Raw genomic sequence first — 24920 nt, 5'->3', positions numbered from 1 at the left:
ACTTAAAGTATAATAAAAAAAAAAAAAAAAAAAAGAATGAATAACTAAGCTGGTGGTCTTTCACGTCCTGATTTCAAAACATATTACAAAGCTACGGTAACCAAAACAGTACAGTACAGGCATAAAGAAGACATATAGAGCAACGGACCAAAAAAGAAAAGTTTCGTGGCATTGAATTTGGCAATGATTTTTTGGATATGACACCAAAAATACAGGCAATAAAAGTAAGAATAAACAAATGGACTATGTGAAGCAAAAAACTGCATTGCAAAGGAAACAATCAACAGAATAAAAAGGTGACCTACAGAACAGGAGAAAATATTTGCAAATCATATATTTGTGAAGAGGTTAATATTCAGAACATACAAAGAACTCCTGCAACTCAACTTCAACAAAAACCTGATTTAAAAATGGGCCAAGGACTTGAATAGACATTTCTCCAAAGAAGATATACAAATGGACGACAAGAATATAAAAAGATGCTCAACACTGCTAATCATTAGGGAAACAAAAATCAAAACCACGGTGGAATATCACCTCACACCCATTAGGATGGGTGCTGTAAAAGAAAAGGAAAGCAAAGGAAGACAGAAAGGAAGAAAGAAAATAAATAATAAGTATTGTCAAGGATGTGAAGGAATTGGAATCTTTGTGTACTGTTGGTGGGAATGTAAAAATGATTTGGTTGCTATGGAAAACAGCATGGCAGTCCTAAAAAACTTAAAAATTGGATTACCATATGATCCAGCAATCCCAGTTCTGGATATAAATACAAAAGAATTGAAAACAGGATCTTGAAGAGATACAGTAATTTGTCACTTAATGATGGGGATACAGTCTGATAAATGTGTTATTAGGCAATTCTGTCATTGTGTGAACATCATAGAGTGTACTTACACAAACCTAGATGGTATAGCCTACTATACACCTAGGCTACATGGTATAGTCTATTGCTCCTAGGCTACAAATCTATATAGCATGTTACCATACTGAATACTACAGGCAATTGTAACACAATGGTATTTGTGTATTAAACATACCTAAATACAGAAAAGGTACAGTAAAAACACAGTATTATAATCTTCCAGGACCAGCATTGTTTACATGGTCGATCACTGACTGAAACTTCATTATGCAGAGCATGACTGTATTTGTACACCCAAGTTTATTATTATTAGTCACAATAGCCAAAAGATGGAAGCAACCCAAATCCATTAATAGGTGAATGTATAAACAAAATATGTTTATATATACATAATAAAATATTATTCAGCCTTAAAAAGGAGGGAAATTCTGACACATGCTATCACATGGATGAACCCTGAAGACATTATGCTAAGTGAAATGTCAGTCCCCCCCCAAAAAAATACATACTGTTTCAGTTTTGCAAGATGAAAAAGTTCTGAAGATTGCCTATGCAACAATGTAAACACACTTAACACTACTGAACTGTATACTTAAAAATGGTTAAGATGGTAAATCTGATGTTATATGTATTTTATCATTATTTTTAAAAATAAAAGAAAAAGAAACTTGGTAGATTTCAGTGCAAATATTATCAAGGGTAAAAATGTCATTTCATAATGACAAATGAATCAATTCATCAGGAGGAAATAATCCTAAACATTTTATTCCTAGTAACAGAGCTTCAAAATATATGAAGCCAAAACTGATAGAACTCTGAGGAGAAAATAAACAAATCCACAATTATAGTTGGAGATTTCATCATCCTCTCTTAATAACTGATAGAACAAGTAGACATAAAATCAGTAGGACATGAGAACTTGAACAACAACCAACTCCACCTAATTCACATTTATAGAACACTCTACCCAGTGAGAGAATGTACTTTGTTTTCAAGTGTGCTTGGGAATTTACCAAGATAGATCGTATTCTATCCATAAGACAAACGTCTCTCTCTCTCTCTCTCTCTCTCTCTCTCTCTCTCTCTCTCTCTCTCTGTGTGTGTGTGTGTGTGTGTGTGTATAGTTGTTGTTGAGACAGAGTCTTGCTCTGTCACCCAGGCTGGAGTGCAATGGCACGATCTCAGCTCACTGCAACCTCTGCCTCCCAGGTTCGAGCAATTCTCCTGCCTCAGCCTCTCGAGTAGCTGGAACTACAGGCGTGTGCCACCAGGCCTGGCTAATTTTTGTATTTTTAGTAGAGACGAGGTTTCACCATGTTCGCCAGGCTGATCTTGAACTCCTGACCTCAAGTGATCCACCCACCTTGGCCTCCCAAAGTGCTGGGTTTACAGGCGTGAGCCACCGGCCCTCAATACATAGGTTTTAAAGAATTCAAATAATGAAAAATATGTTTTCTGACCACAATGGAATTTAACTATTAATAGAAAGCAGTAGCAAACTGGTAATACCTAAGGCTCCAAAGACTCTCTGCTGGATGATTTTATTTACATGACATTCTGGAACTTTAGGGACCAAAATATGACCCCTAGTGGTTGCCAGGAGCTCATCTTGAGTGAAGAGGTTGACGACAAAGAAACTGATAGAAAACTCTTTTTTATCTTCATTGTACTGGTAAACATTTGTCAAAACTCACAGAACTATACACTAAAAAGTATGAATTTTCTAAATATAGAAAAGCTGTCTGTAAATTACACCTTAATTTTTTAAAATGAAAGAAAACATCAAAGTATTTACATACACGTAAATAGACAATACAGCGAATGAGAAAACCTCATATATAATATTGAGAAAAAAATTAAACAAGAAATGTTTTATGTGAAGATAACTATAAACCTTCTTTAAAGACACAAAAGTCGACTTAAACAATGAAAATGCATCCTTTGTTTTGCTTCCTTTTGTACGTGTTTCAAAACATTCTTTCATAATGGAGATTTCACTGGTTGTGTCAAGGATCAGTACACAGAAATTTCAATTTGTACACAATTCTTAACATACACACACAAAAAAATTTAAAAAGTCATGTATTGTAATTCTTTTTAAAAGTCATTTTAGTGACTTTCCAGCTTAAAATTTGGAGGCAAATTATCCTTAAGAGGATATGAAGTACCAGTATCTACAACTGTTGATAAGCTGTTACCTATGTCCCACCAATTCACAATTTAATATCATATACATTACATACTCAAATTCTCAGTCTTTCACAGCACATTAGGTTAGACCATGTCAACACCACCTAAAGATATCAGTTGTCTATAATTTATTAATTTAATGCAATCCCAATAAAAATTCCAAAGAGTTTTTCTTTTCTTTTTTTTTTTTTAACTAATCATACATCAGAAAAGTTCACAAGGAAAAATAAACAACAAGAATAGCTAGGAAAATAGTGACAAGGAAGCACTCTCTAGGAAAAACATACAGCAAAGCCTCTGTAAAGCAGATGAATGAACAGGTCAATGGACGAAAAGAGAAGGTCCAGAAATACCCAAACTACATATGAAAGTCTAGTACATCATAAAGCTGGTATCTCAAGTTACTGGGACAGGGATAACCTTTATAATAAATGGTGTTGGGACAGCTTGACACCCATTTGAAAAAAAAGTAATTAGATTCACTCCTCAAACCATACACAATAACACACTCCAAATGTATTATAGATCTAAATGTAAAAAATAAATCAGTTCAAGTACTAGAAGTAACCATAAGTGAATTCTTCTATAACTTGGGTGTAGGGAAGACTGTGACTAAAAGCTATATATTAAAATATGACTAAAAGTCTAGACGTCATAAAATAAAAGACTGGTAAGTCTGGCTACACAAAATTTAAAATATTTGCATGGCAAAGAAAAAAAAAAGCCACCATACACAAACTCAAAAAACAAAAAATAAATTGGGAGGACATATTCATAACACATATCACAAATAAAGGACTCATATCCCTTCAAACTTTATAAAGAACCTTTAAACTTAAGTGAGGGTTGGGGGGATACCAGAAATCCTAAGGAAAAAGAAGCAGCACGCTCCCCCTTCTTCCGGAACAGGGAAGTCCCTGTAGTCAGCACCCCCTGGAAGAGAGGGTTCTGCGTGGCATGGTGTCTCTGCGTCCGCCTGGGCTGCTGGGTCTCGCGGGCCCCGGGCTCAGCCCTGCTGTCCCCTTCCCACACCCGTCCCCCACGCTCCTCACCATCCTCCCAAAGGAAGAGTGGCGGAAGGCCGCCCAAGGGTTCCGGCCAGCCGCAGGCTCCCCGCCTCCGGATCTAGTCCGGCTCTGGAAGTACATGTGCAACTCGATTCGCAAGTTCTTCGGAGGTCAGAGCCCCTGGAACTCAGAGCAGCTGCTGGAAGGGGCCTGAGGCAACCATCCTTGGCTCGCCCAGACTGCCGGTGCGTCCCATCCAACAGGCTTGTGCCTCGAACTTCTTTCGCTTTCTTTTTTCTGAAAACCGCTTCTGCCAACATTGAGGCCTCGAGTCTGCAAACAGCTGCCTCAGGATTTTGTCGTCCTTTGAGAGAGACGTTGCTGCCAGACAAATCCTGGGTCAAAGTCCTGGGCTCTGCAATTTTATTAGTTGTATAGCCTTAGTCGATAGCATCTGTACAGTGGGCACAGCCATAGCTATTTTATGTTGTTATCATGAAGATTAAATGAGATAAAGTCTGTAGAATGCCTGACACATTAAAACACAAAAATCAGTATTCCTTTCCTTTTCTGCTGGGCATCCCATTCCTTGCCCCCCAAATCTCCCTACACACCCATCTTTAGAAAAATACACTGGGTTCTTTCCTGTGCTCCCTAAGCCAGGGCTGGAGTCAGGTTCCCCTCTGGCCCAACTGATTTGCTTTCTAGGAAACTGATTTGCTTTCCAGGAAACCGATTTGCTTTCTAGGCTCACCAGGGCGGGTATTAAAGGACCAGCAAGTAGGCCAGGCTAGGAGCAAAACTGCAAATTTATTTTTTGGTCAGCCAGCTTTGTGGGGGAGGGGTGAGGTCCGTGGGTCTCCGGCAGGGGAGGCCAGGGGGAGTCACCCGGTGGAGCTCTCGCGGGAGGTTCCTAAAGCAGTCCCGGGGGCTGAGGAAGTTGGCGCAGCGCACCCCCCCCCCCCCCCCCGCCCCCACCAGCGGCTTTTATATCCTGGGCCTGGGAGTGGGAGGGCAGTGGGCGGGACATAGGCCGGTCGGGGGCTGGGTGGTAGGCGTGGCTAGGCGGATTCTGGTTTTTCTCCGTCAGAGGTTGGGTTGCGCCTGCGCAGTCGACCCGTGTCTTTCCCAGGCGTGGGAGAGTTCACAGTGAAGAACTCGGAACTGCGCCATCTTGCCTCCATTCGTCCAAACAGTCCAACCTTTTATTGATAATAGTGATAAGGAGCGCCGTGGTCTGTCTGGCTACTTCCTGCTGCTAAGGGACGTCGTTAAGGTTGGGGTCTATGGTTGGTGTTTGGACGAACGGATGAAGAAGCATCTGGTTGAAGGTGACGCGCGTGATCTCTTGAACTTTGGCTCGGAGAAATTTAATTAAAACAGGAGCGAGACATAAGACAAAACAGAGGATTAGTATGGGAATTAGGAATGGGAGCATCTGCTGTATCACGGGCAGCAGCCATATCGGTGGTCCGGGGGTGAAGGGGGTATTGTAGGTTTTTAATTCTGCTTTAATCCTGTTTAGGGTTTGAATGTTAGAGTCTACTAGGCCTGACTCATTTATGTAATAGCAGCATTCTTCTCCTAAGAAGAGACATGTTCCTCCTTTTTCGGCAGTAAGTAAATCTAATGCTCGCCTATTTTGTGCTGCTACTTGGGCCACTGAGGTAATTTGACGCTGTAGAGAGGCCAGGCTTTCAGCTGAAGCCTCTATGGCCTCTCGGATTTGAGCTGCTAGAGATCGGGTAGACTGTACCGAGTGGGCAAGTGCCCCAGTTCCAAGCCCTGACGCCACTAGGGAGGAGGCCAGGGAGACTCCGATGACTAGGGGAAGGAAGACAGCCCATTTTTGGAGGTCATTAGGAGGAGGGTTAAATTGTATGACAAGTTCAGCTATTTCTGCTTTGCTATATAAGGTTAAACTAGGTACTAGGGACACTGGGACACAGAGGGATTGACCAACGGATGTGTGATTAAGGACCTTGAAGAGAATTTTGTTGCACCAGAAATAACCTCCGATAGGAGCCGTCTGGGTCTTAGCAGGTGGCTGGGTATAATTACACCAGGAGGTGTTTGGGGTAGAGTAGCAGAAAGGAAGGATTGGACTTTCTGGGTTTTGGTATAGTGGTACTTGGAGTAAGAACGGTTTTTGGGAGGCACTTGTAGAGTTAGTTGTAGCAGCCTTAAAAGCAATAGGTAAAGGGACTGCCACCAAAGGGGCTCTTTCAAGGGTCGCACAGAGGAAACAGTGGGAGAGATTTGTTATGTTGGCTGCCTGTGTTAGGTTTAACCCTTGACGGACTAGTTTTAACCATGAGAAGGGGTCTTTATTGGAGGAGTGTAATTGATCTTGTAAGGCCTGTTCTTGTGATTGTATGGCTGAGGTTAAATTCTGTAGGACTTGTATGTTTTGAGGAAGGGATCTTTGCTGGACAAGTGTTCTTTTTTATCAGGAGAGTAGCCATGGGAAATGAACTAAGAATTGTGTAGCCTGTGTAGAGTCAACCTTTGACTCCATCTGCCCATTGGGGGTCCCATGGGTCTTTGATATTTAATTGGTATTGAAGGGGGGTTCGTTGATTCGCAACGGTGAAGAGAGCAGTGGATTTCTCCTGTCTCAAGGTTGCATAATGGATCTTACAATAAATATAAGGGCATCCTAGGTTCTTTTGTTTCCAGTAAGTCTTACAATTGTAATGTGTCTGATCGTGCAGGAAGCAGAGAGCCTTAGCTCTGGCCGCACTGCAACACGATAGGGTGAAATTTATAGTAAGATGGGGTTGGCAGCCTGAAGGGGGGCAGTCAGCAGTGCCTTGTAGCTGTGAGTGCTGTTTATTTTTGTGTGACCAGGTCTCAACTATAGAGAATCTGCATATGAAAGTTGGGTTAGTAATAGAGATTGAAATGCAAGAAAAAGATAGTACTATAAATATGAAACAGGACTTCATCTTCAGTGTAATCACAGAGTACACCTTGCCACTGAAGACGTTCTATAAAAGTAAGCAGGAAACCCACTGTGATGGGCTATTATCTGGAGGCAAGTAGGGATCTGGGGTAAGATATTGGAATTCTGTTATGTTTATAGTAGATGTCCACTGATTGTCTTCTGTGGGGGCCTTTTTAATTGTGATATATGGACCCAGTGCGTGTGTCCTAGAAGTTTGGCTGCTGTGTATGTGGATAGGAGGACAGTATAGGGACCTTTCTACCTGTGTTGAAGATCTTTGGCTTGGATGTCTTTTAAGTATACTTGGTCTCCTGGGCTGAGAGAGAGATGTGGGCTATAGGTGTCTGTTGGAGGGGGGTGTGCTAGTTCTGCATGTTGTCTCAGGAGTTGTCTCAAGAGGGTGAGGTATGGAAGATAAGTTGCCAGCGGGGAAGAAAGGGTGGGTAACTGCTGGAGGGTGAGGGGCCGGCCGTAAACTAATTCAAACGGACTGAGGCCTGTTGGACTCCGTGGGGCTGCTCGCAGCCAGGTTATTACTAAAGGAAGGAGAGTTACCCACGATTGTCGAGTCTTGAGGGAGAGTTTGGTGAGCTGTTGTTTGATGAGTCCGTTAGCCTTTTCTACCTTACCAGAAGACTGAGGTCTATAAGGGATGTGGAGTTTCCAGGTGATGTGTAGGAGGGCTGCCACCTGTTGGACTACCTTGGAGATGAATGCTGGACCGTTGTCGGACTGAAGGGTGACCGGGAGGCCAAACCTAGGGATAATATGTTCAGTGAGTATTGAAGCAGCAATGTTAGCGGTTTCTCCTGTGGTGGGATAGGCCTCTATCCACCCTGAAAAGGTGTCCACAAGGGTTAAGAGGTATTTGAATTTTTTATGTTTTGGCATATGTGTGAAATCAATTTGCCAGTCTTCGCCTGGTTGGTGTCCTCTGAGTTGGTGGCTGGGATGGGGATTACGCAATGCGCCTTGAGGATTTGTCTTTAGGCAGATAGAGCACTGCTGGTTGATTATAAGTAAGTGTTTTTGTAGTGTTGGACAGTGGAGGAGGGGAGTTAGAAAATTGTATAAGGCTTTGGGTCCCATATGTAAAGAATTATGTATGTCTGTTAGAATGGTATGGAGTTGTGTTTCAGGAATGACTAATTTGTTATCAATATATATCCAGTCGTCTGTAGTTAGTTTGGCTGTTGGATTCTGTAATAGTTTGGACTTTTCCTCTTGGGTGTAAATAGGGGTATATTGAGGAGAGGGAAAACAAATAGAGGGAAGCGTGGGGGTGGAGAATCCGGCAGCCAATTTGGCAGTGGTGTCGGCAAAACTATTGCCAGCTGCTATCGGGTTAGATGGAGTTTGGTGGCCTTTACAATGTATAATGGCTACCTTGGAAGGTGCCGACAGTGCATCCAGTAGTTTGAGTATTTGGTTTTTGTTGATAATAGGGGTACGGCAGGTGGTTAAAAACCCTCTCTCTTTCCAGATGACTGCATGGGTGTGTGCAATTAGGAAAGCATATTTAGAATCTGTGTATATGTTTACTGTTTTTCCTTTTGATAGGAGGAGTGCCTTGGTTAGTGCAGTGAGTTCTGCCTGCTGTGATGTGGTCCTTTGTGGTAGGGGTTTTGCCTCTAAAACTTTGGAGGAGGTAACTACTGCATATCCTGCCTGTCTGTTTCCTTAAGGGTTGATAAAGGAGCTACCATCCACAAATAGGGTTAGTTGTGCATTCTGAAGGGGCCGGGCATGCAAGTGTAGGTGGCTAAGGGGTTGAGCCTCCAGGACTTCAGGACAAGAATGTTTAGTATGAGGTGGTTTAAGAGGGTCTGGCAGTAAAGTGGCTGGATTTAGAGAGGAGCAAAGTTCTAAAGTAACAGTGGGGGCTTCTATGAATAAGAGATGGAAAAGTTGGAGCCGGGATGGAGTTAAGTGGATAATACTTCTATGAGAGATGAGATCCTGAAGACGGTGTGTGGAGAGGACTGTTAAATTACTGCCTCTAATGAGTTTTTTCGCTTCCTGGGTCAGGCAGGCTGCTGCTGCCAACGCACGCAGACAGGGTTGCCAGCCTTGTACAGTTGGGTCTAATTGTTTGGATAGATAGGCCACAGGGCGGTGGGTGCTGCTGACAGGCTGGGCTAAGAGACCAACTGCCACTTTCTGCCTTTCATCTGTAAAGAGTTGGAAGGGACGCTGGAAATCAGGCAGTGAGAGAGTGGTTCTCAGGTCCTGGTCCGTCCGCGGCGTTGAAGCAGGAGGAGGTTCCTCAATCCTTAGAGGCCTGAGGAGGGGTCTCCTCCCGGGTTTCGGCACCAGCTGATTTGCTTTCTAGGAAACTGATTTGCTTTCCAGGAAACTGATTTGCTTTCTAGCCTCACCAGGGCGAGTATTAAAGGACCAGCGAGTAGGCCAGGCTAGGAGCAAAACTGCAAATTTATTTTTTGGTCAGCCAGCTTTGTGGGGGAGGGGTGAGGTCCGTCGGTCTCCGGCAGGGGAGGCCGGGTGAGTCACCCGGTGGAGCTCTCGGGCGAGGTTCCTAAAGCAGTCCCGACAGGAGTGGGGGCTGAGGAAGTTCGCGCAGCGCGCCTGCCGGGAGCGGCTTTTATGTCCTGGGCCTGGGAGTGGGAGGGTAGTCGGTGGGACATAGGCCGGTTGGGAGCCGGGCGGTAGGCGTGGCTAGGCGGGTTCCGGTTTTTCTCCGTCAGAGGTCGGGTTGTGCCTGCGCAGTCAACCCCTGTCTTTCCCGGGTGCAGGAAAGTTGACGGTGAAGAACCCGGAACTGCGCCATCTTGCCTCCGTTCGTCCAAACACCAACAAGGCATTATTTAATTCAATCAACTCGTATTGAAGGCCTTTGATATGCCTGGGACTGTGTTAAGATTATAAAGATGAATTAGACACAGATCCCTTCTCTTTGGAGTGAGGGGAGAAGTAAGGAGATGGAGAAATAAAACATAGATTAATACAGTTACCTGGTGTATCACAAAAAGTCCTGGCAGTATACTGGTGGTATACTCAAAATTAATCATTGAGGATAATTTAATAAAGAAATTATTTACACAGGTGTGGGCAAAGGATTAAGGAAACCAGTGAGAGATGGTGAAGCAGCCTCCTCTCCTTACCATCTAGGCTGAAGGGGCAAAGGAGGGGGCATCTCCTGAACTTGGTAAGAGCTATACCCATAGGAAAGTGCCAGCAGGTAGGACCCATGACTGCTTTCGGGAGACAGCCAGGGGAGTATAAGCATCCCAAGTACTCTCTCCCTCTGCCTTCCAGTCTCGTGCTGGTATCTCCCACTGCAGAACCCAATAAGTAATCAGAGAATGGAGCTGATGTGGTACTCAGAGGTCAGCCCTCAGTACCACCTCCAAGGCAGAGAGCAAAGCAATGGGTTTTGGTATCATATTTGCACTGAGATACATATAAAGTATTAGGATAACAGAAATCAATGGTTTGTTGTAATTTAGAGACAAGATTGGAGAAAAGTTTCTATAGTAGTGGCATTTCAGTAAGACCTTGGATGATGAGTAGGGGATTTTCTAAGAGGAAAATGAGGTGAAGAATGAGAATGAGGCGTGTCTGTCTCTCCCTCTCTCTCTTCAGAGTTCCCTTTTTCATCATCTGTTATGCAGAGAGCAGGAGTAGGGGGTGGATTACACAGAACAAAGATCACACGAATGAAAGTATAGACTGTGCTTTGGAAAATCTTGTAGTCTGGTGTGACTGAACCCTAGGGACTTGGTGGTGAGGAAGGAACACAAAGTATGCAAAGTGGCATGAGAAATCTCTAATGGCCATGCTGCTGAGTTTAAACTGTATTTTCTAGGCCAGTGGATCTCTAAATGTAATTCCCAGACCAGCAGCATCAGGCTCACTGTGAAGCAGGAACCAGGGTGATAACTCCTAGCACTGCATTGCATTACATCTTACTTTGCCTCACTTCTCTTTTTGTTTCTCCTTGGGCTTGGACCTCCAAAATTATTAATATGTTAATCTTTGCATCGAGCTCTGCGTTTTAGATCTGATCAATAAAAATGACCCAGTCGATATAAAAGGAAATAGTACCTAACTTCCGTATGGAAATCAAACCAAAAACAGTACTAAACTTTTTTTTTTTTTTTGAGACGGAGTCTTGCTCTATTGCCCAGGCTGGAGTGCAGTGGCATAATCCCAACCTACTGCAACCTCTGCCTCCTGGGTTCAAGCAATTCTCATGCCTCAGCCTCCCGAGTAGCTGGGATTACAGACGTGCACCACCATGCCTGACTAATTTTTGTAAACACTAAACTATTACAGTAAGTGTAAGGAAATCCAATAAAGATCTTATTTTTCTCCTAATGACTACTTTGATGCTATTTTCAGGGGGGCATCAAATACGTCAGTATTATTCTTTTATTTTATTTTTTCTTTGGAGAGAAGGGTGCCCTGATCTAATAGTGCTCAATGAGTTGTCTGGGTAATTCAGCACCAATGTTGGAGAGGTGAAACAGAACCTCGAGAAGCAAGGAGGGGGCAAATATAGTTTGATAGGGTATTGCATATGCTTTCTCTAGGAGAGAAGAGATGAAATCTTCAGCCTACTTTTATCTTTATAATCTATGTGTTATAAGGAAAAAATATTGAGAAATGTGATTTTTACAGCCAAAAGTAACAGCAGTAAAGTCAAGAGTAGTTAAGTTGTACTGTGATAATTTAGGAAGCAGCTACACACCAAATAAACTGAAGACCTCCATGCACATGTTTTACAACTGTATCCTGTGTGTGTTGTAGGAAACACCCAGAATCTCAACCGAAAGGGAAAAAAAAGAGGGGAGAGAACACAATTTGTTCCAAATCTTTAACTTTATTTAAAGCAGATACAGATAACACCTTCCAAAGAGTAAAAGCAGTAACCCAAATGCTCTCCAGTCACCCATACCATGAAATTTGCACATCACACACAGTGCAATCTCCCATCCAGAACTTAGTAGAAACCAAACTTTTCCTTCTTTGGAACAAATTTAGCTAAAAGATGAATAGCTAGAAAATAACTATAATGGTAAAGAATTTAATGAATCACCAAAAACTAAATTTATAATCTGATTTTTAAAAAAATCATGTATCATTTAGCTTGAGCTTCCTCAACTCTCTGAACAAAGAAAAAGATTCTGAGTTTTTAAGTTCTTCAAATAGGATTTCCTCTGGGGAAATTTGCTTTGAGTACTGTGTGGGAATCCATTTCTGAGAGAAGCCCAGAATAAAGGGTTCGCCTCAGCCTGCTCCATGGAGAAGTACCCTCATGGGAGACAGTACAGATCTCAGGAGCAGAGCTATGGGGACAGACTACCTGGTTCATGTCCCAGCATTTCCACTTATTAACTGTGTGACCTTTGGCAAGTTACTTATCCTCTCAGTGCACCAGTTTTCTCAGTTATAAAATGGGAATATGAATTGTATCAATCACACGTATGTAAATCTGTTGTAAAGGGGACAAAATAAGGTAAGTACTCATTAAATATTAGCTATTATTATCTGATAAAAAATTTGTACGTGTGTATGTGTATCTTTGGGAAAAGAAGAAGGCATCTTGTTTACCATTTTTTTGGAGAGAAGCTGGGAAATGGATAATCACATAATTTGCTATTATTACTTTAATCTGACTTGAAGAACCGTTTAAAAATAAAATTTGGCATGTCATATATTCCTTATAATAGGCTTATTTCACCTTTCTTCTGTCCAGAGAGAGTATCAGCGAGAAGGAATTTAAAGGTAAAAACATGAATTGGTGGGAGTTAAGGGTTGAAAAACTACTACAATGTGGGCTACGGTTATTATAAAATGATGGAAATGGAAACTAGAGTAAGTTCGTCTGTTAAACCTGGAAGTGAGCTAGGCATGGTCGCTCACGCCTGTCATCCCAACACTTTGGGAGCCCAAGGCAGGAGTATACCTTGAGCCCAGGAGTTCGAGACCAGCCTGGGCAACACAGGGACACCCCATCGCTCCAAAAAAAAAAAAAAAAAAAAAAAGCCAGGCATGGTAGTGCACGCCTGTGGTCCCAGCCTCTTGAGAGGCTGAGGTGGGAGGATCACCTGGCCCCAGAAGGTTGACACTGCAGTGAGCCGTGATTGTGCCATTGTACTCCAGCCACTGCACTCCAGCCTGGGGGGCACAGTGAGACCCTGTCTCAAAACAACAACAACAACAACAACAAAACAAAACAAAAAAACACTTGGAAGTGGGGTATACTCAAAAGTACAAAATTATCTAGAGAAAAACAATGCTCAGAAATATGTAGCATTACTGTGGCAGGGCAAGTGCACCCAATATGGCAGTTTACAAGGAACAGCAAAGGCTCAAGTGAGGGGCCTGGTCAGAGTTCAGGCTCCAAGTGTTCTAGAATAAGAAACTTAAGTCAGGCACAGTGGCACATGCCTACAATCCCATCTACTCGAGAGGCCAAGGTTGGGGGATGGCTTGAGCCCAGGAGTTCAAGTCCAGTCTTGATGTTTTCCCTTAAGAGACAGGGCAATATAGTAAGGCCTTGTCTCTTAAGGCAAAAAACAATGAAAGAAAGAAGCTCAGTTTTCCAAATTAGTAGCCAGGACTCTAGAAATGGCTTCTTTACTCCTGCCTCTGCCAAAGATTTTGGAGGCAAATATCCCTCTGCTGGCTTACTAGCAACCTAAGTCAGGCAACACAATTTTATGAAACACTGCTATAGTTTGGTTTGTTTGACCTCCTCCAAATCTCATGTTGAAATTTGATCCTCAGCGTTGGAGGTGAAGCCTAGGGAGGGGTCTGGGTCATGGGGGCAGATCCCCCATGAATGGCTTGGTGCTGTTCTCATGGGAGTGACTCATTCTCAGTTCCTGAAGAACTGCTTGTTGAAAACAGCTTGGCATCTCCCCCACACCTCTCTCTCACTTCCTCTCTGTCATATGATTTCTGGCTACCCTTGGCTATGAATGGAAGCAGCCTGAGGCTTTCACCCGATGCCCAACCTTCTGGCCAGCAAAATTGTGAGCCAAACAAACCTTTTTTCTTTATAAATGACCCAGTCTCAGGTGTTCTTTTGTAGCAACACAAACAGACTGATAGGCACCAACTATATACTAGGCACTTGGCCATTAAAAATGATAGTCTTGGGTGGATGTGGTGGCTCATGCCTGTAATCCCAGCACTTTGGGAGGCCAAGGCAGGAGGATCATTTGAGCTCAGGAGTTTGAAACCAGCCTGGCCAACATGGCAAAACCCCGTCTCTACCAAAAATACAAAAAATTAGCCGGGTGTGGGTGCACACACCTGTAACCCTAGCTACTGGGGAGGCTGAGGCAGGAGAATCGCTTGAACCCGGGAAGTGGAGGTTGCAGTGAGCCAATATCACACCGCTGCACTCCAGCCTGGGAGACAGAGCAAGACTCCATCTCTAATAATAATAATAATAATTAGTCTTATTCCATTTATTACCAATGCTTGCCCAATCTCTACTCATGGCCACTTTTCTTGCCATGAGTAAGAAAGCGGAATATGGGTCTTTAATTTCCCACAACCAACCCTTTTTCCTCCCATTTACAATAGAATTTCACTTTCACAGGTAGAGATTAAGGGGAAAACACACAAAAAAATGAAGAACCATCCCAGAGATGGCAATGAAAAAGGGATCAATTGGCAGCTGATAGTTCAACTGAAGGACATAGAAGATGATTTCAGACCCACCTCTAACCCCAGTGATGACACAAGAGGCATGACACCCTTGCAGCAGATTTTACACAGATTTGGGGGGCTTTTGTCTTCCGTAAAAAGTATCACTCCAGGGCCAGGCCCAGTGGCTCATGCCTATAATCCCAACACTTTGGAAGGTTGAGGCGGGCAGATCACGAGGTCAGGAGATCGAGACCATCCTGGCTAACACGGTGAAACCCCGTCTCTACTAAAAATACAAAAACAAAAATAAGCCGAGCGTGGTGGTGGGCGCCTGTAGTCCCAGCTGCTCAGGAGACTGAGGCGGGGAGAATGGCGTCAACCCAGGAGGCGCAGCTTGCAGTGAGCTGAGATCGCACTACTGCACTCCAGTCTGGGCGACAGAGCGAGACTCTGTCTCAAAAAAAAAAAATCACTCCAGAAATGACAGACTAGCAGATTCTTATTCTTATACAAACCATTTCTTAAGAAGAAAAATTTCAAAGTCTTTTCTACATAAGGATTTAGATTGGCATAAAATTAGCCTCCTAAAATATATTTTTTTGAAAGCTTGATTTAAGACATCTTCCAGCAGTTTTCTTACTCAATTCCTTTCGCTTTCAGCTCCTCTTTGACACGTTTCAGGTAAGAAGGATCAGGGTAGCCATACCTGGAGAAAGAAAAATTCCTTTAGTGTCACCACAAATTTTTCCGATATGAGCAATAGATATCCAGCATTTAAGGATTTAATATCCAGTGTTGCAAACATTCACAAGTAATCCTGAAGGTGGATGACGTATCATGACTTTTAAGTTTGCAGATGCAAGTCATTTAGCTAGTGAGTGAGCCTAGCTGTCTGGCCAACATCTGCCTTTCAACCTGGCTTCCACCCTGCCAACTCCAAAGTATTAACGTGATGTAGTTATTACATTTTGCATCAAAGGGCAGGGGTTTGAGAATCCAAGATGAATGGTAAGTAAGTTGATTTAATTTGAGGCTTCATGTCTATGTTAATTCTTAAAATTTTTCAGTTTATGGTAAGTAGTGACTCTCATAAAAATATAATAATATACTGTGTTTTATTGGGGTGTTGTAATCACATGCTAGTAGGATTTTCAAATTTCAGGTTTTGAAAATGTCTCAGGGTATGTATTATTTCTTTAGTACCAAGGGTCTGAGGATCCTATTGGGGTTTCATAAAGAATAATTGGATTTCCTATAATACAGTTTCTACCAATAGTCTCCTCACAACTTAGACTTTTTCTAGAATATTATTGGTCAAGTGATTTCAGGTTCTCTGTGGACTGGTGGGGGAAGAGGGGAAAAAGAAAGGTGACCTTAAAAGAAAGCAAAGTGAGTAACATTCCTAGCATCTAGCCTTCAAATAGACACCAAGCCTTAAATTAAATCAGCTTATATAGTATTCATCCTGGATTCAAAACCCCCCTGCCCTTTGGTGCAAAATTGAAATAACTCCATAGTACTTTATAGCTGACAGGGTAGAAGTTGATGGGGACCAATCTTGCTGTCTTTGAGATTATCATCCCTGACTAGCATCTCTCAAAATACTTGACTATACCCAATACTACTGCTATAGATTCTTCTTATATCCACATCCAGAAATTGCCGTAGTTCATAATCCCTATAATCTGTTGAGTAGCCATTACATCCCAAAAGGCTCTCACTTTTCTGGTCCTCCAAACTTGGATGTTTTGTGGTGAATATCATTCCAAGTGATGACATCTGAGGTTCCTAATACGCAAGAGTACCCCACTGTGAAAATCAGCTTTTGGTCAAAGGCCTTACGAAGTAGTTTCGAAACCTTCCTTCCTTCCTCATTATCAGGCAAGTATGCAGTTCGCTGTGTTCCAGGGTATCTCTTTCCTGGGTTTGGGTGTTCTCCCTGTGTGAGGACAAGAAAATGTCATGTGAAAACAGTGCCCTGTCTAATTTTTATTATAGGTATAGATGTGTTCATTTGTAGATAAAGCAAATCAAAAGCAAGAAAAGTATTGAAGTTATGCTGATATTCCTAATAACCCATATTTCGCCTCTTTCCTTGAATTCATGCTGGAAACACTGTCCACCTTCCTGATACCCCCATCTCAAGATATAATCTCCACCTACCCTTTCTCTGTCTTAAGAAATGGACACAAAAGATATTTGAATTATCAGCAAACATTGTGACCTTTACCACTATTTCAATCCCTTGCACATGACCCTGGAGATAATTCCTTGGGAAATCTACTGTCTAATAGGCAATAGGACAGTCTCTTTTGCCCTGGTAATCGTAGCATAGTGGCAAGAAACCCATGGACTTCAGAAATACTTACTGTTTGTATGCCTCCTTTCATAGAATAATTAATCACAATGGTGCCACAGGACTCATAACCTGGAAGTGAGTCTCTTGAAACAGTGACAATCATGCTTCCCTCTGGCTGATTTCCTTTGTGAACACCATAGGAAGTCTGGCATGTGGGACAGACTGGCTTATATGACATGGCTTTGCTGATACAAGGGCCGCAGAATTCATGCTTGCACGTTGGCAGCACTTCTTTGTTACTAATGGTGTCCATACAGATGACACAGATGCCCTCTTCCTTCTTGTCCAGTTCTGAGGCCTCAGAGCTCACAGAGCCCTTGAGTGGCGGAGAGGCTGCTTTGGAATCATCGCTATCAATGTCCATCGGTGTTTCATGATCCTCCTTCAGTTTCTCTCCAGCCAATGAAGATTTTCCTCCTCCTTTTAGAACATACTGCTTCGCCTTTGCAAGGTGATTTGGCAAACCAGTCAAAATCATTAACTCTTGATTTAGCACAAAGTGTACATTTGGATGTCTTTTTCTAAAGTCATCTGCAAACTTGGTCTGATATAAATGCTTTCTCTCCTTGCCCAAAGATTTCAGTGAAAGAATTTCTCTCATCAAGTGACATGAGGCATGTTGAAAGGCATCGATGAAACTTGCATAAGCATGCACAGATAGATCTACCTGCTTGTCCTTGGGTTCAAACAGAACGCAGGTTTTCTGACCTTTCCCAGAAACCTTGCTGCAAGTGTCATACCTTTTTTCGATCTCTGATATCTCCTGTAGTAATTCAGTTTCTAAAAGTTTATAGCGGGCACTATCAACCTCAATTTCATTCATCATGTAATTGACAGTGAATAGTTTCACAGGTGTCTTGACAAGAGCTTCAGAGATTTTTTGTTTGGCAGCTGAAATGTCATCTTGTGTTCCAAGGAGAGTTAATTCTCCTCCTTTCTCCTTTATAAGGAGTTTTGTAAACTGTTGATTCAATTCCTGTTTGAATTTATTTGCCTGCTTACTGTCCGCTAAAGAGAAACATTCTTGCTTCAGACGTTCTGTGTTCTTCTGAAATTCACTAGCAAAAGACTCACGAGCTGCTTCCAGGTCACCTGATTGACTTGAGGTGAAATCTAAACAGACCATATTTGGAGAACTGTCCTGGATTTCAATGTTTATACCAAATCTTTTCTCTATTGAGTCGATTTTATCAGGACAGATATATTTAAAGTATTCAAAGTAAGGCAAGGAAACTTCAAAACAGTTGCTTTTTTCTTCTGCCTTGGTTTCTGGTTCAGAAGGAGAAATGTAGCTGTCCCTCTCCTGCTGACTGAGTGGCTTCCTCTCTGTCACTGAAGGGGAAAATTCTTGTTTCCGCTCACTTTCCAGGAACTGCTCACTCAAAAATTGATGTATTTTTTCAATGTCTTGGAAGTCACCACACACCTTCTCAATTCCATCGTGACCTTCCATTTTTCTGATACTGGGGCACAGTGTGGTTATGTATGCCCTCTGCTCTTTGGAGAACAGGTTACAGTTCAGGTCAGCTGTTACAGTAAGAAAGATCTGAAATTTTAAAAGGAACAGGAACAAATAAAACCTCTCAGCATGCAGACCTACCATCTTCTCTTTAGGAGAATGCATAGAGACTAGAGAAACAACCACTACATCTTCCCCAAGCAGGGGGCAACTTCTTTCAAATCCTATTTATTTATTTATTTATTTATTTATTTTGAGTTGGAGTTTCGCTCTTGTTACCCAGGCTGAAGTGCAATGGCATGATCTCGGCTGACCGCAACCTCCACCTCCCGGGTTCAAGAGATTCTCCTGCCTCAGCCTCCCAAGTAACTGGGATTACAGGCATGCGCCACCACGCCTGGCTAATTTTGTATTTTTAGTAGAGACAAGATTTCTCCATGTTGGTCAGGCTGGCCTGGAACTCCCAACCTCAGGTGATCCGCCTGCCTCGGCCTCCCAAAGTGCTGGGATTACAGGCATGAGCCACTGTGCCCGGCCTCAAATCCTTTTTAGAGGATACAGCATGCTACATCCCAGAGGTTCTCACCCCTGTCTGCATATAAGACTCATCTGGCAAGTTCAGGGAAAAACAAACCAGCCAAAGCCCAAGCACATCCCCAGAGATTCTGATGTTAACTAGTCTGCAGTGGAGCCTGGGCATGAGCATTTCTAAAAGCTCCATGGCCAAGAGATCTGTGTTCTACAACTGCCACTATCTGTTTGATCTTGGGAACAGCAGTCAAGGGAAGGCACTTGTGCTCTCTGGGCAAGTTGTCGTGGCCCTCACAAATGTCTGTGAACTTGGAAGGGAGCAGTAAAGCTGAGGAAAATGGCTTTCCTATGACTATTTTTTCTCTTCTTCACTCCTCCTCCTTTTTTCTTTTTTAAACTAAACACCTGACTGCATGCGAAGTTGTTGGTCCCTTCTAAACCCTGGCCTTTAGAAGCTCAAATATAAGACGTGTCAGGTTAAGATAAAAAGGACAGAGGCCAATTAAATGTAATACAAAAGCAAAATTTCTAATGTTTTGTTCCTTCTCAAGGACTTTGCATGTAAGATCCTTCCTCCAGATCTTCAAAATGTTTCCTGAATCCAGCCATTTTTCACACCTCCATCAAGGCCACCCAAAGTCCATGTCATTATCATCTTTCACCTGGCGCATTGCAACCCCTCCTAACTGGGTTCTGACTCTCCATTCTAGCCCCTTCCTATGTTCAGTTTTCCAACAGCAGCCAGAGTGACTGTTTAGAAATATAAACCAGATCGCCCTCTCTCCTGGCTCAAAACTATCTGATGAATCCCCCAACATTTTAAGTTAAAAATCCAAAATCCTTACCTTCAGCCCCAAAGGCCTGTCTTCTGTGCACCTTCCCGAGTTCCTAGCACCTCTCTCCCTTGCTCACTGCCCTCCCCACCACACTGGCTTCCTTAAAGCTTCTGGGCCTCAGAACGTCAGCTCTTGAGGCCTTTGTACATATGCTTCCCTCTAGGACATTTCCACCCCAGAAATCCACTTGGCTAGAGATGTTATCTCACTTGAGGTTTTTCCAGACATCCTATTTTAAATGGTGGTTCTGTCATTGTCTGTCACTTATTCTTCTTATTCTTCTTTCTAGCAGGTATGACTGGCAGGCATTTTATTATATATTTATTTGTTTATTAATATTGTCTGTTTCTCTCACTAGAAGGTGCCATCCCCGGAAGCAGAGTCTGCCATGTTCCTGGCTGCCTCCCCAGCTCCTATAACAGTGCCTGGAACACATTAAGCAGTGGATATCTATTGTTGAATGAATCTTGTCATCATTCAAGTTGCAGGCCAAACATCACCTCCTCAGTCAAGTTGTCTCTGATTTCTGGTTAGAAGTAGCACCAGGCTAGGCGCAGTAATTCATGACTGTAATCCCAGCACTGTGGGAGGCCAAGGCGGGCAGATCGCTTGAGCCCAGGAGTTTGAGAACAGCCTGGGCAACATAGTGAGACCCTGTTTCTACCAAAAAAAAAAAAAAAAAGTTGACCGGGTGTAGTGGCACCTGTAGTCCTAGCTACTCAGGAGGCTGAGGTGAGAGGATCGCTTGAGCCCAGGAGGTCAACGCTGCAGTGAGCCATGATTATGCCACTGTACTCCAGCCTAGGTGATAAAGTGAGACTCTGTCTTGTTGGGGGAAAAAAGAAGTAACACCACCCCCATCTTCCCTTTGCTTGCCCTAGCCCTGTTTCTCTCCAAATAAATAAAATGGTTCTAATTATTTTACTTGCCTACTGTCTTTCTACGCATGCCCTGGGCCCCAGTATAAGCCACCTGAGAGCAGCGACCTTGTCCGTTGTGTTCGTCTCTGTGTCCAGTGCCTAAAACAGTGCCTGGCTCCCATGTATGTGCCCAGCACATGGGTGTTCGATCAATAATACATGAGGCTGGTGACTGGAGAGAAGGCACAGGCACAGCCAGCTCCTTCTTTCAATACTCACCTTTTGGAGACAGGAATCCACAGCATTAGGAATATGTCCTTCATGTTGATGCGTATCACTAGATGGTGTTTCTGCTTGTGACTGTGTCAGTGAAGAAATTTGAGGTCTCGTGTTCTTCTTTATTGAATTTTCAGTGGGTACCAGGAAAATGGGCACAGGTTTGTTGTCAATAAGCATCTGGTGTTCTCCTTTTTTCAACACTCTCTCCTTAGCTTCAGCGGAAACATTAAACACACACATATACACACATAAAAATGGGAGAGATTTCAAGTAATCCTCTCATGTCTGTACCCTGTCCCAGCACCTCCCAGTAACGCTGCTCACTGCATCCTGGAATGGTGGGTTGTCAATGGAGGAAATCCGGGAGCTATTAAGAGTTTTAAAGTGTACGGATTAAGTTTTACTACAGAATTGAAAGCTTAACGACAATGGAACATTGTCCACTCATTAAACGTCATGTTTCTGACACTGTCTCCAGTCTCCCCTTTCTTCTTTCTTTCCCTCCCTCCCTTCCTTTGTTTTGTTTTGTTTTGTTTTGTTTTGTTTTTTGAGACGGAATCTCACTCTGTCACCCAGGCTGGAGTGCAATGGTGCGACCTCGTCTCACTGCAACCTCTCTGCCTCCCGAGTTCAAGCGATTCTCCTGCCTCAGCCTCCGGAGTAGCTTAGATTGCAGGTGCGCACCACCACGCCGGGGTAATTTTTGTATTCTTAGTAGAGACGGAATTTCACCATGTTGGCCAGGCTGGTCTCAAACTCCCGGCCTCAGGTGATCCACCAACCTGGCCTCCACAGTGCTAGGATTACAGGCGTGAGCCACCGCACCCGGCCCGGTCTCCCATTTCAATACTCATTATACAGGTAAGTTACAACAGCAGGAATCAAAAGTGCAGATTCTGAATTGTGTAAATACACGTGTGTTTGCTGGCATTCGTAAAAAAGGGCAGGAAGGAAATACACCAAATGGACACATTGTTTATCTCCAGGTTGTTTTCTTTTTTACTCTTTTCTCTTATTTCAATAGTGAGCATGTATCACTTTTGTAATCCTCAAAAATACAAAATGGAACATCCTTTTGTTCATGGATGGAACAATGGAACCATTTAAAACATACAAGTGGAATCCCTGAATGACAAGGACGGCAGCTGACAGGCATCTGGGGGATGGAAGATGACAGCTGAGAAATTAAGTTAGAATGAGGATATGGGAAGCATCCACATTAGGGCGGGGTCAGCCAGATCCGCACCGGGCACATGTGAGGCCCTATCCTCCACCGAGTGTTCACTGTCTCAGTGAGTCTCTTGGCAGCAGGGCCCCGTCCCTGTACGCCACCGCACAGTGACATACTTTCTTCCGCCCTCTCCCCTAGGTCAGCTGAAGCTGGGTCCGCCTGGAAACCCGGGAGCCGGGCCCCCAGAGACAGCTTTCGGCTTTCGCAGCCCGACCGCCCGAAGCTCACCTGCCCTTTCACTGAACTCCACCCGGAAGGTGCCCGGGGCTTCGTGTTCTTGGGGCCTGACCGTGCACTCCCCACCGCCCGAGGACTTAGAGCTCTGGAAGTAGCACTCCAGCTTCCGTTGTACCCGGACGCCGGACCCGGACACCCGCACGAGGAGCGGGGACGGCGGGCGCAGGTCGGAGGCCATGGCTCTGCGCATCGGGAGGGCGCGGGGGCTCCGGGACGCCGCTGGGCCGGGACTGGGGTAAAGGCGCGACCCGCCCCGCCGACTGGGCGCAAAGTTTCAGTTTCGTTTCCCCGGAGGTCCCTCCCTGTTCCCAGCAGAGCTGCTTCCCCCTCTTCCCTGTGCTGTCCGCACCGAGGCGAGTGGTCTGCCGGGTGGGTAGGTCCGGTGCCCCTGGGCCCTCGGGGTCCCCTCTCCTGCGGGCTCGGGGTGCGGGGGGCGGAGAGTGGGGGCGGGCGCGGACCGGGATCCCAGGGCCAGGCCTCCCTTATGAGTAGACTATGCAAAGAAAGTTAAGTTTCTCCTGTGTTTCTTATTCTTTGTAACTCTTACTGCTGATATCACTATTATTTGATGCTAAAAAGTAATTCACATCTGAATTCATGTTAAATTTGCCCATTTTTGAAAATCTGAATGTGTTCATCTGGTAATTGTGACCTGTTACCCCTTCCCTCCCTCCAACTCTACCCTTTAGACGGGCGCCTGGGGGCTTTTCTCCTCCATTGCTTTATTTAACCAACAGCACTGAATTGTTTCTTGCTGCCCAAAGAGCAGAGCAAGGCCCTAATGTCAAGGGCTGGTGAGGGGAGGCGGACCTGTGAACCAAGGAGCAAAACTTCTTCAAGGCCTCCAAGGAGAAGTTTCAAGCAGCATCTTAATAAACTGAGTGTGGCGACGAGATGGGGAGGACAGAGTTGGGGGGAAAAGCACCTGAGGCTTAGGGACCACTGTGGTCTGAAGCACAGAGTGGGCCTGGGGCCTGGGAGGAGAGGAGATGGGTGAGGGGATGAGGGAGGGAGGGCCTACCTAGATGGGCACTGTCCAACAGAAATACAATGTGAGCCAGTATGTTCATTCTAAAATTTTTGCAGCCATATTTTTTAAAGGATAAACAGATGAAATTAATTGTAATGATGTTATTTAACTTGACATATCCAAAACTTAATCATTTCAGCAGGTAATGAACTTTTTACATTCTTTTTATCATACTACGTCTTTGCAACCCAGTGTTTTTCTTATACTTACATCACATCTCGATTCAGACCGGCCACATGTAGCCTCAGTAGCTACCTGAGGCTGATAGTCCACCCTGGACAGGACATATTTAGATGGTGAAAAGCTTTGAAGAGCAGTGAAGATGACTCGAAGGGTTGTAAGCAGGGAAAGCAAGAAAATGACTTGCCAGATTTGCATTTTAGAAATATGGTGCTGACAACGGTGTGGAGGACACATTTACAAGCAGGGATGACTGGCGGCAGAGAGGACAGAGATAAGGTTTTTGCACATGGCTGGTAAGACTGGAAATGGGTCAGTCTTTACTGTGAGCAGTTTGGCAGTACTGTCAGAATTACAACAGCATATGCTTTTTGATTCTGGAGTTCCATTTCTAGGAATTTGTCCCATTGATATATTAGCCCCTGTGTGAAGTGACCTGTGTACAAAGATGTTCTTTGCAGCCTTGTTTACAATGGCAAAAGATAGGGAACTCTTTAATGTCCACAAATAGGGGGACCAGCAGTTTAATAATAATAATAATATATATATACAATGGAATACAATGGGCAGTGGGAAAAATGAAGAGGCTCTCTATGTGCTAATATGAAAAGATGTCTAGGATACGTTACGTGAGAAACATAAGATGCAGAAGTGTGTGTATAAGCTACTACCTTTTGTGTAAAAAATGCCACTGGAAGAATACAGGAGAAGCACTCTGGACAGGGAATTTAGTAGGGGAGATAGGAGGAAACCTTTTACATTTTCTTATACATCGTAAATGTAATACCTATTCAAACAACAAAATGTCAAATTAGGTACATTTAAATCTTTGAAAAGAGTATATTGCTGGGTGGGCACGGTGGCTCATGCCTGTAATCCCAGCACTTCGGGAGGCTGAGGCGGGTGGATCACGAGGTCAGGAGATCGAGACCATCCTGACTAACACAGTGAAACCCCAGCTCTACTAAAAAAATACACACACACAAAAAAAATTAGCTGGATGTGGTGGCGGGCACCTGTAGTCCCAGCCACTCAGGAGACTGAGGCAGGAGAATGGCGTGAACCCGGGAGGTGGAGCTTGCAGTGAGCCAAGATCACGCCACAGCCTGGGCCACAAAGTGAGATTCTGTCTAAAAAAAAAAAAAAAGAAAAGAAAAGAAAAAGAAAGAAATGAAAAGAAAGGAAAGGAAAGAAAAGAAAAGTGTATATTGCCACAGCTCAGGCAAAAGGTGCTGAGACCCTGAGGTGAAGCAGTGTCAGTGGGTGAGGAAGGTAGGGGCATA

At 43.8% G+C, this 24920-nt stretch overlaps 2 protein-coding genes across 7 annotated transcripts in view; one reads left to right on the top strand and one right to left on the bottom strand.

The window, feature by feature from the left end:
* Positions 1-11832: 11832 nt before the first annotated feature.
* DTX3L (deltex E3 ubiquitin ligase 3L) lies at positions 11833-22748 on the bottom strand. Of its 2 annotated transcripts, none has more exons than XM_030941968.1 (5): positions 22419-22748; positions 20960-21171; positions 17005-18540; positions 16357-16574; positions 11833-15341 (listed from the first exon to the last, which is right to left on the bottom strand). In XM_030941968.1, the coding sequence occupies exons 1-5, from the start codon at positions 22615-22617 to the stop codon at positions 15272-15274; spliced, it is 2235 nt and encodes a 744-aa protein (XP_030797828.1). In that variant the 5' UTR covers positions 22618-22748; the 3' UTR covers positions 11833-15271. The 2 variants fall into 2 exon arrangements, with proteins under 2 accessions (XP_030797828.1, XP_030797834.1); XM_030941974.1 differs by having other exon boundaries at positions 16478-16574; positions 22419-22713.
* PARP9 (poly(ADP-ribose) polymerase family member 9) overlaps positions 22239-24920 on the top strand; it is a 37617-nt gene continuing 34935 nt past the window's right edge. For 2 of the 5 annotated variants that reach the window (XM_010370540.2, XM_030941961.1), the window contains exon 1: positions 22703-22800. The gene's annotated coding sequence lies outside the window, so the exon portion shown is untranslated. Of the gene's footprint in view, positions 22594-22666; positions 22801-24920 lie in introns of those variants that run through there. The other 3 variants (XM_030941949.1, XM_010370538.2, XM_030941955.1) reach the window with 3 other exon arrangements.

Source organism: Rhinopithecus roxellana, chromosome 1 (assembly GCF_007565055.1).
Source record: "Rhinopithecus roxellana isolate Shanxi Qingling chromosome 1, ASM756505v1, whole genome shotgun sequence".
In the NCBI taxonomy this organism is placed as follows: Eukaryota; Metazoa; Chordata; class Mammalia; order Primates; family Cercopithecidae; genus Rhinopithecus; species Rhinopithecus roxellana.
Note: the sequence above shows the minus strand (reverse complement) of the source record. Positions and strands in the feature narration are given on the sequence as shown.